At 41.7% G+C, this 16,481-nt stretch overlaps 1 protein-coding gene across 10 annotated transcripts in view; it reads right to left on the bottom strand.

Moving 5' to 3' along the window:
- PARD3B (par-3 family cell polarity regulator beta) overlaps window positions 1-2,531 on the bottom strand; it is a 1,110,743-nt gene extending 1,108,212 nt beyond the window's left edge. For all 10 annotated transcript variants that reach the window (XR_014078966.1, XR_014078967.1, XM_081577736.1 and 7 more), the window contains exon 1: window positions 1,902-2,531. Coding sequence is in view for 8 of the 10 variants with exons in the window: in XM_081577736.1 (XP_081433862.1) it covers window positions 1,902-2,021 (120 nt within the window). In the remaining 2 variants the exon portion in view is untranslated. The remainder of the gene's footprint in view (window positions 1-1,901) is intronic.
- Window positions 2,532-16,481: the final 13,950 nt, after the last annotated feature.

The following is a 16,481-nucleotide window of genomic DNA, read 5'->3' as shown; positions in this document are numbered from 1 at the left end:
TAATGGTAAACTGATCAATACAATTACATTATGGGATCTGTGATATTATAAATTATGCTTTCAGTCCAGAATATTGATAGTTTTTTAACACCTTTTAAGATGAAATTATAATGTATTAAATATCCTATAGTTAATTCCTGTGTGCTATTTATAACCTTATAGCTTACTTCTATTACTTGGACAGCTCCATGTATCGAATTTCTAAATATTCAAGGTTTTAGAGTTAAATTATTTTTCACAATGTTTAAAAAATAAAAGTAAGTTTATCATCCCAATAAAACAACCTTTCAGTGAAATCTGCTTTAATACTTTATCTAGAATAGCATGGTTAGATTTAACCTTAGACTACTTTCAGAAGTTAGGGAAATCAGATTTTAAGGACAACTGGTTACTTGTGTCACTTTTCATTTTTAACTGAATTACACAATATAAACAGCATGCACTATTGTAACAAAGGAAGAAAACCAGATACTTATAGATACTTATATAGGCTACTTTGATTACTTTCCCTCTCTGCCTCATTTCCATTAGTAACAAGTCCAGCTTTAGAGATTATATTTAATATATTAACAGACCATTCTCTACGCTCATCTTTAGCTCTTGACTGTTCAAGGAAATATACACATGCCTTTATCCAGAGTGGAATTTTTTTCCTGTATAATAATTCCAAGTGGAGGCACAGAGATGCAGAGATTTTAAATGCCTCAGCTATATATATTTAGAAAAAAACAATTGCTTTCTTGCCTTGGATAACCGAGATGACATTAAAAGAAACTACATCTTTCCATCATGAAATTGGCCAACATACTATTTCTACAGTTCTCACAGCATGAGGACAAACATTAAGTGAACCATTGGCCTCTAAATTAAGAGTTTATGATTTGTCCTATTTGAGGAAGATTTGGGGCAAACACGATATCCCTTTGGAGAATTCCAAAAAAAAAAAAAATGCTCCTGAAGGCCTTCATTTAAAGTTTTCATTGAAACTTTTTTCTTTAAAGAAGAAACAGGCCCAGCATGTTACTCAAACACTCAATATGAGTTCCAGAGTCTAGCTATGGCTTCTGAATATTTAAGTATGCCTTACACACTTACAAACACTTCTGGAACCTTACTTAGATTTCACTTGTTCCTGGCTTCAGGGGCAGAGCTGGGAACAGTCTTTGTCATCATTTCGACAGTCACCCCGGACCTGACACAGCCCACACACTTAGTAAATGCTGATATAAAATGAGGTGTTAAAGTAAAAATAGCAAAGTGTAGACTGGTTGGTGTCAGCACACAGCATCCTTCCACCTGACCTCCTGCTGGAGTCATTGAGAGAGGCCAGTTCCAGAGGCTGAAATTCCAACGGCCCCATTAGTTGTAACTTCCGAGTATCTGTTACTTACACCAATCAACTTTCTAACCCAAGGATTAGCAGTAGGGTGGGCCTTAGCTGGTCAAAAATCACATCTGAAGTGAGCAATACCTTCAAGTGCTCCCCTGAGGTCTGTTCGCTCCAACAACTTCTAAAGCAGTGCTTGTCAAACTTCACTGGCCATTGCAATCACCTGGGAGCTTGTTGAAAAGCAGATTTTGAGGCCGTGGGCTTGGACCGGGGCACCAGATGTTGCCTTTCTAACGAGCCCCCAAGTGATTCGGCTGCTGCGGTTCCAACCACCACCCTGGAACAAGCAAGGCCCACAAACGCCCAGATCCCTCATATTAGCAACATACAAAAGTTGCAGCCATAGGTCGTGACAAATCAGGTCGCCTAGGTGCTCTGCGTCCCCAGAGCGTCGCCACCCTGTCCTCGGGGCACCTGGCAGGTGCGGTGGCGGCGGAGCGCTCCCGGGTAGCCAGCCTGCAGCCGCGCCCCCTCCTCCGCCCCGCCCGCGCGCCCCCCGCGCCGCGCCCACCTTCTCGCGGGTCTTCAGGTACCGCTGCAGCGCCTGCTGTGTGAGCTCCCGGACGCGCAGCTGGCCCTCCTTGCAGGGCACCACGATTCCGGTCCTGCCGAAACACACGGTCACTTTCATCCTGGCCCCCGGCGAGTACGCCGGGCCCGGCCGAACAGGTGTCTGGGCTGGCGGGCGCGGCCCCACTCTCAGGGGACGCCGAGGGCCGGCGGAGACCCCGGGGCGCCTCTCCCCGGCCCCCCTTCCGGATCAGGGGTTAGCAGCAGCGCCCCGCCGCCCGGGGCAGGCGGCCGCCGGCGGGCGGGAATCGATCTGAGAGCAGGCGGCAGCGGGAAGAGCTACCTCCCAGGTGGCTGGGGGCCGGGGAAGCTGGGGGGCCGGGCTGCTCCTCCCGCTTCTGTTCCGGCTCCGGCTCGGGCCCGGCCCAGGCGGCTGCTCCTCGCCCTCCAAAGCGAAACTGCCGGCCTGGCCCTGGCCCTGGCCCTGGCCCTGGCGGCGGCGGGGCCGGCCCCAAGCCCCGGGCTGGAGTGGGCGGCGGCGGCGGCGGCGCGCGGGGCCAGAGTTGGGAGGAAACTTTTGCGCCGGATCCCAACTCCTCCGCCGCGCGCCGCGCTCTGGGCTCCCGCGGCCCCCGGGCCGGCCTGGGCCCGGCTCTTAAAGGGGCCGCGGCGCTCCCCGGGCCCGCCGTGCACTCGGCGGCGCGGGGCGGGGGCCGTGCGGGGCGGTAACCGGAGCCTGGAGACTGCTCCCCCTCCCTCGGTCTCTCCCTGGCTCTGTCCCTCCCGCACACGCACAGAGCTCTAGGGAATTGTAACGGGACCTCAGAGCTCCCCACCGGGGGATTGAAACTGGATCTTCTAAAGCACACTCCAGGGAACAGCTGAGAGACTGCAGAGCTACACCCTTAAAACCAAGGGATTGGAGCCAGATTCGAGAGCCCGGGAGCAGGTGCTTCTCGCCCCGCCCACCGAAAACACCTCTAGGCGTGGAGGTTCGCAGATACTGAGCTGCAGCGGTGGCCAAAGGACCTGTTAAGAATTTAGTCTTGAGCACAGCATCGCATCTGCCCTCTAAAGCTCTTTGATGGAAAAAATGAAGGGATTCTTGGAGAAAACGTAGCAATGAAATCTTCCTTTTAGGGAGAACACTCGATATTCCCTCAAAAGGCCACATCCCAGACCCAGATATGATGGCGGATGTTCACATTTATCCTTCTGAAATGCGCTTCCGGTTGAACTTTTGACTACAGAAAAATAATTTTCAACACTTTTAAGCTCATGATTTGATAGGTGTGCATCCATCGCCAATTGAATTGTCATATCTGGGGTGCGGAAAATCGACAGATAACATCTGTACCATTTTTAGCTCACACATAAATGAGCTCCTTTGAACGCAACAATTACCCTATAAGGAAAGTATTATTCTTCCCATTTTATCCTAAAGAATGGTACCCAGGAAGATTAAGGAAATGAGATGACCATGGAGTTAGTTATGCTAAGAGGAACTCCGTTCTTCCAACGCTCAATCCCTCGTCTCCCCCACACTTTTCTTCACAATCCAGCTCATCCAACAAGTTCCTCAGGACTACATCATGTATTTTTCTAAAAAAGAGATTTGTTCCACTGCCTACAAGCTGGCGTTAAGGGAGTGCCATCAGTTTTATTAAGCATGAAAATCTTTTCTAAAGTTGTGGTATAGTTTCTTGTTGTTACTGTTCAGTCGTCAAGTCTTGACTGACTCTTTGTGACCCCAAAAACTGCAGCATGCCAGGCTTCCTTGTTCTTCATTATCTCTCGGCGTTTACTCGAATGCATGTCCATTGAGTCAGTGATGTCATCCAACTATCTCATCCTCTGTCATCTCCTTCTCCTGCCCTCAACCTTTCCCAGCATCAGGGTCATTTCCAATGAGTTGGCTCTTTGCATCGGGTGACCAAAGTATTGGAGGTTCATCTTTAGCATCAGTCCTTCCAATGAATATTCAGGTTTGATTTCCTTTAGGGTTGACTGGTTTGATCTCCTTGCTGTCCAAGGGACTCTCAAGAGTCTTCCCCAGCACAATTCGAAAGCATCAATTCTTCACTGCTCAGCCTTCTTTATGGTCCAACTCTCACATCCATACATGACTACTGGAAAAACCATACCTTTGACTGTACAGATCTTTGTGGGCAAAGTGATATGTCTGCTTTTTAATGCACTATCTAGGTTTGTCAGATTTTCTTCCAAGGAGCAAGCATCTTTTAATTTCATGGTTGCAGTTTTAAACTTTTTAATTAATTCATACATGCACTATTTGTGTGTGTGTGTGTGTGTGTGTGTGCACGCATGCATGTGCATGCATGGTCTTCTATGTACAGGGCCTTATATAACATCAGTGGTGTGAATGTCATGATCAAAGAGGATCATGAGGACTAAGAAGTTAATTTTAAGAAGATGTATATATATATGGCTGAGTCCCTTCACTGTTCACCTGAAACTATCACAACATTATTAATTGACTATACCCCAATACAAAGTAAAAAGTTTAAAAAAAATTATACACACACATACACACACACAAAAGAAGATGTATATTAGTATTAATTTGGTTACAAATCCAATACAAACTAATTTAAATAAACTAAAGAGAGGATCTATTTCCTTATAAAATCAGAAAAGCCAAAGAGCATTCCTTTGAGGCAAGACCAAATCCAGAAACTCAGTGTCCTTGGGCCATCTCTCTCCATCTGTTGGCTCTGTGTTCCTCTGTACTGTCTCCATTCTCAGACAGTCTGTCCCTCAGGAAGCAAAGATGGCCAGTACCAGTGTTTCAAGTTAATACAGTCTGAAAGGCAGCCATCCCAGACATCACTGAGCCTTTTGCTGGTGAGGACTTGCATATCCAAGCTTAAGTGACATACCTTCCCTCTGGCAAGATGAATGCAGCATTGATTGACCAGGCCTGATTCACCTGCTGCTATATCATATGGAATAAGAATAGGAGAATGGTGAACCATCATAGATGAGACAAAAATAAAAATTTTAGCCATAACAAAATATAAGATTGTTTCCCACCCTCAAAGTTCTCAGAGATAATAGAGGCAGCAAGATCTACAGATGTGAAGTTAAATAGAAATTACAAAACAACAATGAATGTGATAATTCTACTGAACATTACTGATTTAAAAACACACCAGGCACTGTTCTAGGTGTGGATAGATGATCAGTATTACATATGTACAGATATATGCATACATGTATATGTATACATCATATGTTATATATCTACATTTTATTTCTCTTTGCAATAACCTTAGAAGGGAGATAATTTTTTATCTTCCTTTTAGATATGAGGAAACTGAGGCCAAGGAAGGTGAAGATCACATTCTTAGAAAGTATTGGAGACCAGCTTAGAACCTAGGGTATCTGAATCCAGAGTCTTCATAGCCACAACTGTGCTGATCTTATATGGGAAATTCCAGATGAGCAGAGTGAACAAATAAATACTAATGCAGGACATTCATGTGTGACACTTTTTATATTGCATATTATATGGACACTTAGGATAGTACAGAGAAAAGGTTTTTAACTGATGAAATAGTCTTGCATATTACCGTTCTTTATACTTCATGGTGGTTTTTTTTTCTTTAATTCTGCTTCACACTTGCTCCAGATTCCTCCTCTTCTGTTGTGAATAGCTCCTTCTCTTCTTCCCATCACAAAGTTTCAGCTTTAGCCCTTCCTCAATACCTAGAGCCCAGATCCACTGTCCTTGGGGATTTGAGAAACTCCAAGTGAATCACAAAGAGCACCCAAGTTCTCCAAATCTCACTCTTAGAAAGAGTGGAATCAGGTCTTGTGAGTGCAGCAGAAGCTGTGAGGTGTGAAATGAAGGAGCAGTGGAGGTGAGCACAGATATGAACAAGGCATTGTACAATCCTGCACACTATGGAGCAAATGTTAATGATCCAAGCTAGTATTGTAAAAACATTTTAGTGTTTACATTTCAAGTTTATTAGATAGCCATATTTAATTTGTTATTCAACTTTGTCATACCATACATTGAAACGATTTATCATACATTAAGAAGTGATAGAAGAGAACATAGTTGCAACACACAGAAACTCAGGCCCAGCAAATTCCTAAATCAGTATTTCATGCCCCGTGGGACCTTCTGGACAGAAGACAATAAATAATTTGCCTTGATTGAGTAACACTAGAGGATTCTAGGTCTGGGCTCCATTTTCTTGTTTTGCCTGTTGGATAGGTAAATATTGCCTGTGGTGTGATATTTTCCCATTTGTTATCCAACAGCTTAGCAAGTCTTGGAGTAGCCTGTGAAAACGTATTATGCAGAACAATAATACTGACTGATATTACTAAACTGCTCTGTGTTATGGAAAGTATAACTAAAATGTCAGGTACCATTGGGTATATATTGAAGAAAGAATGATAATTTTTAATATATAGTTGACCAGTCATCCATTCTGATGTTTTACACTATTAAAAAATAAAATATTTTTATCTTTCAAGGAATTATGTATAACAAGCAATATTTATTGCAAGAAATTAATTGAATGGGAGATAAGCTTTTTTTGAAGATCTGTGGAGCAATTAATATAATAAATTATGTTCTTAGCTTCCTTGTTAAAGCAGATGCCAGAGTGATATCATAAGAGAAAAATGGGTATGATTTTTCATTCTTTCCTTCCTTGTTTAAAATCAAAGAGTTTGGTTTATTTTCTTTAACTTGGCAAGAATAAGTTTTTCTTAAGAGATGTTTATCTCTAAATGCCTTATGGCATTCATCTGTTGACTGTTTCTATAGGTCTCCTTATAACATAAATATTTTACACCCTAAAGAGAGTATTGTGGGCTATCAACTTTTGAGAGGTTCTTATTTATGCCTCTTCTGTAAGCTAAACTCTAAGTTTCCACCTAGACCACCTCTCCTTATACTGAATTCAACTCTATGAATATTAATATCCTACTTTGATTTATGTTTTCTTGGAAAAGACTTAAATCATGAAATGAGTGCCTCTTTATAAAAACAAAATAAACAAACCAACACAAAGCCAGAAAATTGTTCCAGTTCTGTTTCATTTAGAGTTGATCACGAGTTAGATGTTTTCCCTCATTATGTGATCTCCTTCTCTGAAGTGTATTGTTGTTTAGTCACTAAGTTGTGTCCAACTGTGCAGCCCCATGGACTGCAGCCCACCAGGCTCCTCTGTGCATGAGATTTCCCAGGCAAGAATACTGGAGTGGTTTGCCATTCTCTTCTCCAGCGGACCTTCCCTACCCAGGAAATGAACACATGTCTCCTGCAATGCAGGCAATTCCTTACCACTAAGGCAACAGGGACAACCCTGAAGTATATTAAGGTCCATGAATGCTGACCCCTGGGAAGATATGCTACTTAGCACATCAAGATTGCCAGGAGAAATATCAATAACCTCAGATATGCAAATGATACCACCTTTATGGCAGAAAGCAAAGAGGAACTGAAGAGATTCTTGATGAAAGTGAAAGAGGAGAGTGAAAAAGTTGGCTTAAAACTCAACATTCAGAAAACTAAGATCATGGCATCCGGTCCCATCACTTCATAGCAAATAGATGGGGAACAATGGAAACAGTAACAGACTTTATTTTCTTGGGCTCCAAAATCGCTGCAGATGGTGACTACAGCCATGAAATTAAAAGACAGTTGCTCCTTGGAAGAAAAGTTATGACCAACCTAGACAGCATATTAAAAAGCAGAGACTACTTTGCTGACAAAGGCCCATCTAGACAAAGCTACAGTTTTTCCAGTAGCCATGTATGGATCTTAGAGTTAGACTATAAAGAAAGCTGAGCCCCGAAGAATTGATGCTTTTGAACTGTGGTGTTGGAGAAGACTCTTGAGAGTCCCTTGGACAGCAAGAAGATCAAACCAGTCAATCCTAAAGGAAATCAGTCCTGAATATTCATTGGAAGGACTGATGCTGAAGCTGAAACTCCAATACTTTGGCCACCTGATGTGAAGAAGTGACTCACTGGAAAAGATTAAAGGCAGGAGGAGAAGGGGCTGACAGAGGATGAGATGGTTGGATGGCATCACCAACCTGATGGACATGAGTTTGAGCAGGCTCCTTGAGTTGGTGATAGACAGGGAAGCCTGGCATGCTGCAGTCCATGGGGTTGCAAAGAGTCTGACATGACTGAGCAACTGAACTGAACTGAACGAGGGTATCACACTCATAGCAAAAATAATAATATTTGTGTCGTATATCACAGTTTACATATTATTTAACTTGATCAAAAAATAATCCTGGGACATAATAGTCTAATTCTTGAGAATCATAGAATTACAGAGCTGAAAGGAGCCTTGGAGATTATTTGTACAATCTCCTTATTTTATAGATGAGGAAACTAAAGGCTAGAAAAATCAGTTGACTAACCAAATTCAGGACCCAGATTCTCTGGTTCATAATCCATTGCTTGTACTTCCCTGCCTGCCTGGTAATGAAAGTTAGTACAGTAGATATGACCAACATTGGCTTAAGGCTTAGAATTTTCTTTGGCCCAGAGGTGATGGGAAGGAACTCTTTTTTTTTTTTTTTCAATCTGTTCCTAAATTTCCATCGAAAATTAAGATTCCAAACCTTGTTCTTGCCACAATTGTAAATCTCAAAAAGAGTTGCTGAGTGTTAAGATGACTCTTACAGAAAATAGAAAACCATCAAAGGATTTTAAGCAGGGCAGTGACATGGTCAGATTTGTGCCTGGAAGAATATAGGGGCCCTAGGAGATAAACAGAAGCCTTGCTTAGTTCATTCATTCCATCATTCATTTCTTTGTGCGGTAGTATTTACTCAACACCTATAATTTGCTGAGCATAAAGTGATCACAAAGCTTAGGCTCTAATGAGGAAGACAGATGATAAATGACTAGTCAAATGAACAAAATATTTGCAGGTTGTGATAAAGTGTAAAGGAGGGCATATACAACAAGCTCTGTGATGGGGAAAAATGAGGTAAGAGAGAACCTTGTTAGATTGAGTAAACAAGAGAAAAAAGGAGTTTGTGAAGAACCTGGAAAAAAGAAACAGCAAATGCAAATATTCCTGAGATAAAACAGAGACTGGTGTGTTACAGGGATTAAGAGAAAGCCAGTTTGGTTAGAGGATTAATGAGCCAAGAGAGAGAGGCAAGAAAGGAAGTTGAAGAGATTTTCTGCAATAGTGACCCAGGTGGTAAAGATGATGAGGAAGGGCAGATTTGAGAGATCTTTTAGGTTGTGTGACAGATCAAAGTCGGCAAGATTGTAGGAAGAGTTCAGAAAGAGTCAGGTTTCTAGTTAACAGGTGACATTATTTAAAGCTAGAGAATCTTGAAAAGGCTAGGGGAGCACTGGGGATTGTGGGAAAAGAAGAGCTCAGTTTGGGACATTCTGAGTTTGATGTGCCTGCAAGGAAACCAGTTATAAGTGTTTAGTTCGGTTCAGTTCAGTTGCTCAGTCAAGTCCAACTCTTTGCAACCCCATGGACTGCAGTGCATCTGACTTCCCTGTCCATCACCAAATCCAGGAGCTTGCTCAAACTCATGTCCATTGAGTTGGTGATGACATCCTACCAACTCATCCTCTGTCAGCCCCTTCTCCTCCTGCCTTCAATCTTTCCTTTCAGGGCCTTTTCTAATGAGTCAGTTCTTACCATCAGGTGGCCAAAATATTGGAGCTTCAGCTTCAGCATCAGTCCTTCCAGTGAATATTCAGGACTGATTTCCTTTAGGACTGACTGGTTTGATCTCCTTGCATTCCAAGGGACTCTCAAGAGTCTTCTCCAACACAACAGTTCAAAAGCATCAGTTCTTCGGGGCTCAGCTTTCTTTATAGTCCAACTCTCAGATCCATACATTACTACTGGAAAAAACGTAGCTTTGCCTAGATGGGCATTTGTCAGCAAAGTAATGTCTCTGCTCTTTAATATGCTGTCTAGATTTGCCATAGCTTTTCTTCCAAGGATAAGCATCTTTTAATTTCATGGCTGCAGTCACCACCTGCAGCAATTTTGGAGCCCAAGGAAAAAAGTCTGTCACTGTTTCCATTGTTCCCCATCTATTTGCCATGAAGTTATGGGACCAATTTGAAGCTCAGGAGAGAATCTAGGGACTGTGCTTAGTAGCTCAGCCGTATCCGACTCTTTGCCACCTCATGGACTGCAGCCTGCCGGATTCCTCTGTCCATGGGGATTCTCCAGGCAAGAATACTGGAGTGGGTTGCCATGCCCTCCTCCAGGGGATCTTTCCAACCCAGGGATTGAACCCAGGTCTCTTGCATTGCAGGCAGATTCTTTACCGTCTGAGCTACCAGGGAAACCCATCTAGGGACTAGATATTCAGATTTAGGGACTATAGATTTGGAGCTGAATACATCAGAGTAGAGATTATCCCAAAAAGGAAAAAAAGGAGTTTAAAAGGAAAAAACAAGAGGACTTTGACTAGAACCCTGGAGAATGCCAATATTGAAGAGAGGGATGCAGAGAAGTTACACTGTGTATGATGATGCATTATTATTAATTATAAGTTTCTATTTTACTATATATATAAAGTATTATCAATGTCAAAGATATGATAAGAAAGGGTGCTGCTGCCCTAGTGAAGACATAATGGTGGAGAATAGGAAACTGAATGTTAAAAATGGAAGGCAAGATAGTTTGACTGGAACAGATAGGCTTCATCAGAGGACAACATAGAATATAAGGTTATAAAGATGTGGAAGAAAGAAATGATTGAGGGAAATAATTGAGGGAGAACTATGAGATATAGACTAGGGAGGCTGGATCTGTTTCACCAAAGAAATATCTTCTTAGTGCTTGAGCAAAGGTGTAATATCCGTAAAGTAGCATTTGATTATTATTATTCTGACATATTCCTGTATAAAGAATTACAGTAGTACATAACTGAAAGTTGGGGAGAATCCAAAAGAAGCATGTTGGAGTAAATTGCATAAAACTGTATTGAAGTGAAACATCATATATGCACACAGTGTGGAATATCCTTACCTGTACATGTGCTTATCCAAAGTAATGGACTATATGATTACTAATGTTCCACCCTACTGCTCTTCCCTGCATGGGAAGCAGAGGGTGCCACATGACTCAGAGTCTAGTCAGGCAAACTAAAAACAGACCTTATCTCAAACAGAGGGAATTGAATACAAGTTAATTGCACTGTTGATGGAAGGGCTGAAAAACCAAACAGGAAATGCAAGACAACTTAGAGATTCCCCACAGCAGGAAGCAACTTCTTTCTCTTGGACTGGCTGGATGCAGAGAGGAGGTAGTAGTCTTTGCAGAATCCAGAAGTTGGGCAGCCTGGCAGGAGCTAAAACCTTAGCAGGGACTACCTGGAAGAAGCAGGGAGCTCAGAGAAAGGGAATGTCCCCGGGCAACCTGAAACTATAAGGGATTGCATCGAGAAAACACCATCAGAGGACAGAGACAGAGACAGATTTGGGGGAAAGAGAAAGAAATATCCATACCCCAAGATCGCTTTCTCCTGTCTTTCATGTTTCCACTAGTGTCTCCCAATTGCTGAACAAGCTGGAAGCATTTTAGCAAGAAGGGTGGGGAAATATTTGGGAGCAAACATAATGACTGGCCCAGAAGGTCTTTCCTGGCAGGATTCTATAGTAATTCATAAATAGAGGTTTTAAGTCTCACAAGTATTTTAGATTTAAGAAACATGCTAATAATACTTTCAATTCAATTTGGTATATTTATGAAACAGCATTTTCCCTAAACTAGGTTAAAATCATGATTTTCTCAAGAGAAAGTGCTTCTACATTTTAACAGTGAAATGTATAGGCTTTCCCTTGATTGCTGAGTAACTATTAATTTCCATCATTTAAGAAATAAAAAAATTCCTACTCTTGCTCAGTCATCAGACTCAAATTGATAGTTTTGTTTAGTTTTGATTACACAGGACTATAAGCAGCAAATCCAAAAATCCTGTTAATATTGAATACTGAAGATGTCTGACTATACAATGCTATCTGATAATATTTCATTTATTTTATATGCTTTTTTTAAACACTAATTCATGGATTCATGATGGAAGCTTTGAAGACTATTTGGGTTTAGACTTGTGATTCCTTCTTATACAATTATTTGAGAAATCCATTAATACTTTACCATGTGTTTACATGAATAATAAGTAATTTTTATTTCAATACTATCAGGAAAACTTGATTTAATTTTTCTTTTCTTTAAGAATGTGCACTCTTGTTAGGACATGTTAGTACTCTTGTTCAGACATGTTAGTTGCAACATTTTGCAATTATCTTCAAACTCCTTTTTATATAACTGGAATATAAATATAATAAAGAATACAAATAACTTATACACGGACTTCAATGTATCTTACAAGACACAAAAGGAATAAATTTCACAGCAAATAAAAAGAACTATCAATTTACCAAGTGAAGTTAAGTGTTAGTTGTTCAGTCGTGTCCAACTCCTTGCAACTCCAAGTACTGTAACCACCAGACTCCACTGTCCATGAAATTCTCCAGGCAAGAATACTGGAGTGGGTTACCATTTCCTACTCCAACGGAGCTTCCCAACCCAGGTATCAAACCACGTCTCTTCTGTCTCCTACATTGGCATGAGGGATCTTTACCACTACCACCACCTGGGAAGCTCCATCAATTTGACAACTGCATAATAAAATTTTGGCATTTTATACCCCCAAATGGTGGTATAAATGATGAATAGCATATGTTGGTCATGATCTTTACAAAACTTAATGAGCTTTGTCTAGCTGTTCAGTTCAGTTCAGTTCAGTTCAGTGGCTCAGAAATGTCCAACTCTTTGCGACCCCATGAACCGCAGCACGCCAGGCATCCCTGTCCATCACCAACTCCCAGAGTTCACCCAAACACATTTGAGTGAGTCCATTGAGTCACTGATACCATCCAACCATCTCATCCTCTGTCGTCCCCTTCTCCTCCTGCCCTCAATCTTTCCCAGCATCAAGGTCTTTTCAAATGAGTCAGCTCTTCGCATCAGGTGGCCAAAGTATTGGAGTTTCAGCTTCAACATCAGTCCTTCCGATGAACACCCAGGACTGATCTCCTTTAGGATGAACTGGTTGGATCTCCTTGCAGTCCAAGGGACTGTCAAGAGTCTTCTCCAACACCACAGTTCAAAAGCATCAATTCTTCTGTGCTCAGCTTTCTTTATAGTCCAACTCTCACATCCATACATGACCACTGGAAAAACCATAGCTTTGACTAGACAGACCTTTGAGAACAAAGTCATGTCTCTGCTTTTTAATATGCTGTCCTGCTTATTTAACTTATACGCAGAGTATCATGAGAAAGGCTGGGCTGGAAGAAACACAAGCTGGAATCAAGATTGCCGGGAGAAATATCAATAACCTCAGATATGCAGATGACACCACCCTTGTGGCAGAAACCAAAGAAGAGCTAAAGAGCCTCTTGATGAAAGTGAAATCACAGCAGGATCCTCCATGATCCACCTCCCAGAATATCGGACATAAAAGCAAAAATAAACAAATGGGACCTAATTAAAATTAAAAGCTTTTGCACAACAAAGGAAACTATAAGCAAGGTGAAAAGACAGCCTTCAGAATGGGAGAAAATAATAGCAAACGAAGCAACAGACAAACAATTAATCTCAAAAATATACAAGCAACTTCTGCAGCTGAATTCCAGAAAAATAAACGACCCAATCAAAAAATGGGCCAAAGAACTAAACAGACATTTCTCCAAAGAAGACATACAGATGGCTAACAAACACATGAAAAGATGCTCAACATCACTCATTATTAGAGAAATGCAAATCAAAACCACAATGAGGTACCATTTCACACCAGTCAGAATGGCTGCTATCCAAAAGTCTACAAGCAATAAATGCTGGAGAGGGTGTGGAGAAAAGGGAACCCTCTTACATTGTTGGTGGGAATGCAAACTAGTACAGCCACTATGGAGAACAGTGTGGAGATTCCTTAAAAAACTGGGACTAGAACTGCCATATGACCCAGCAATCCCACTGCTGGCCATACACACCGAGGAAACCAGAATTGAAAGAGACGCATGTACCCCAATGTTCATTGCAGCACTGTTTACAATAGCCAGGACATGGAAGCAACCTAGATGTCCATCAGCAGACGAATGGATAAGGAAGCTGTGGTACATATACACAATGGAATATTACTCAGCCATTAAAAAAAATACATTTGAATCGGTTCTATTGAGATGGATGAAACTGGAGCCCATTATACAGAGTGAAGTAAGCCAGAAAGAAAAACAACAATACAGTATACTAATGCATATATATGGAATTTGAAAGATGGTAACGATAACCCTATATGCAAGGCAGAATAAGAGATACAGATGCATAGAACAGTCTCATGGACTCTGAGGGAGAAGGTGAGGGTGGGACGTTCTGAGAGAATAGCATTGAAACATGTATATTATCATATGTGAAACAGAACACCATTCCATGTTCGATGCATGAGACAAATGCTCACGACTGGGGCAATGGGATGACCCAGAGGAATGGGATGGGGAGGGAGGTGGGAGGGGGGTCCAGGAAGGGGAACACATGTAAACCCATGGCTGATTCATGTCAATGTATGGCAAAAACTACTACAATATTGTAAAGTAATTAGCCCCCAACTAAAATAAATAAATTAAAAAAAAAAAAAAGAAAGTGAAAGAGGAGAGTGAAAAGGTTGGCTTAAAGCAGAACATTCAGAAAACTAAGATCATGGCATCTGGTCCCATCACATCATGGGAAATAGATGGGGAAACAGTGGAAACAGTGTCAGACTTTGTTTTTTGGGGCTCCAAAATCGCTGCAGACGGTGATTGCAGCCATGAAATTAAAAGACGCTTACTCCTTGGAAGGAAGGTTATGACCAACCTAGATAGCATATTTAAAAGCAGAGACATTACTCTGCCAACAAAGGTCCGTCTAGTCAAGGCTATGGTTTTTCCAGTAGTCTTGTATGGATGTGAGAGTTGGACAGTGAAGAAAGCTGAGCGCCGAAGAATTGATGCTTTTGAACTGTGGTGTTGGAGAAGACTCTTAAGAGTCCCTTGGACTGCAAGGAGATCCAACCAGTTCATCCTAAAGGAGATCAGTCCTGGGTGTTCATTGGAAGGACTGATGTTGAAGCTGAAACTCCAATACTTTGGCCACCTCTTGCGAAGAGTTGACGCATTGGAAAAGACCCTAATGCTGGGAAGGATTGGGGGCAGGAGGAGAAGGGGATGACAGAGTATGAGATGGCTGGATGGCATCACCGACTCGACGGACATGGGTTTGGGTAGATTCCGGGAGTTGGTGATGGACAGGGAGGGCTGGCGTGCTGCAGTTCATGGGGTCGCAAAGAGTCGGACACAACTGAGCGACTGAACTCAACTGAACTAGGTTGGTCATAACTTTCCTTCCAAGGAGTAAGCGTCTTTTAATTTCATGGCTGCAGTCACCATCAGCAGTGATTTTGGAGCCCAGAATAATAAAGTCAGCCACTGTTTCCCCATCTATTTGCCATGAAGTGATGGGACCGGATGTCATGATCTTTGTTTTATGAATGTTGAGCTTTAAGCCAACTTTTTCACTCTCCTCTTGCACTTCCATCAAGAGACCCTTTAGTTCTTCTTCACTTTCTGCCATAAGGGTGGTGTCATCTGCATATCTGAGGTTACTGATATTTCTCCCAGCAATCTTGATTCCAGCTTGTGCTTCTTCCAGCCCAGCGTTTCTCATGATGTACGCTGCATATAAGTTAAATAAGCAGGGTGACAATATACAGCCTTGATGTACTCCTTTTCCTATTTGGAACCCGTCTGTTGTTCCATGTCCAGTTCTAACTGTTGCTTCCTGACCTGCATACAGGTTTCTTAAGAGGCAGGTCAGGTGGTCTGGTATTCCCATCTCTTTCAGAATTTTCCACAGTTTATTGTGATCCACACATTCAAAGGCTTTGGCATAGTCAATAATGCAGAAATAGATGTTTTTCTGGAAGTCTCCTGCTTTTTTGATGATCCAGCAGATGTTGGTAATTTGATCTCTGGTTCCTCTGCCTTTTCTAAAACCAGCTTGAACATCTGGAAGTTCACAGTTCACGTATTGCTTTATCTATACTTGTCATCAAAGTTGAGAATTAAGAGTGGTAATCCACAGAATCGTTTTCTTTTTTTTACTCAGTTCTCAAACTCTGAGAGCTTACACAGTTTTGCTTTGAAGGTAATGATTCTAAGACCCTCTCAAAAAAAAAAAAAAAAAATGTGCTCACCTAACCAAATTTCTGAGCCACTGTTTAGCTTATAGTTAAGTTGAACAATGAATCTATTCTCCTCTTCTAAGATTCTTCCCTAGTCTTGTTATTCTGTCTCTCCTTTTCTGGAGTAAAATAAAAATCCAATATTAGAAAAATCTACTTATACCATTTCCTAGCTTATCAGTGTGCATCTGGATAGCTGGCTAACTTTTCAAAATTACTTCTCATTTTATTACAAATGATCTCACCTGAAACCACTGAATTTTGGAATTTTTAGTTTTAACGTTTGTATCAATCAGGGTTCTAAG

Source organism: Giraffa tippelskirchi, chromosome 3, assembly GCF_054371585.1.
Source record: "Giraffa tippelskirchi isolate mGirTip1 chromosome 3, T2T-mGirTip1v1.2.pri, whole genome shotgun sequence".
NCBI classification, from domain to species: domain Eukaryota; kingdom Metazoa; phylum Chordata; class Mammalia; order Artiodactyla; family Giraffidae; genus Giraffa; species Giraffa tippelskirchi.
Note: the sequence above shows the minus strand (reverse complement) of the source record. Positions and strands in the feature narration are given on the sequence as shown.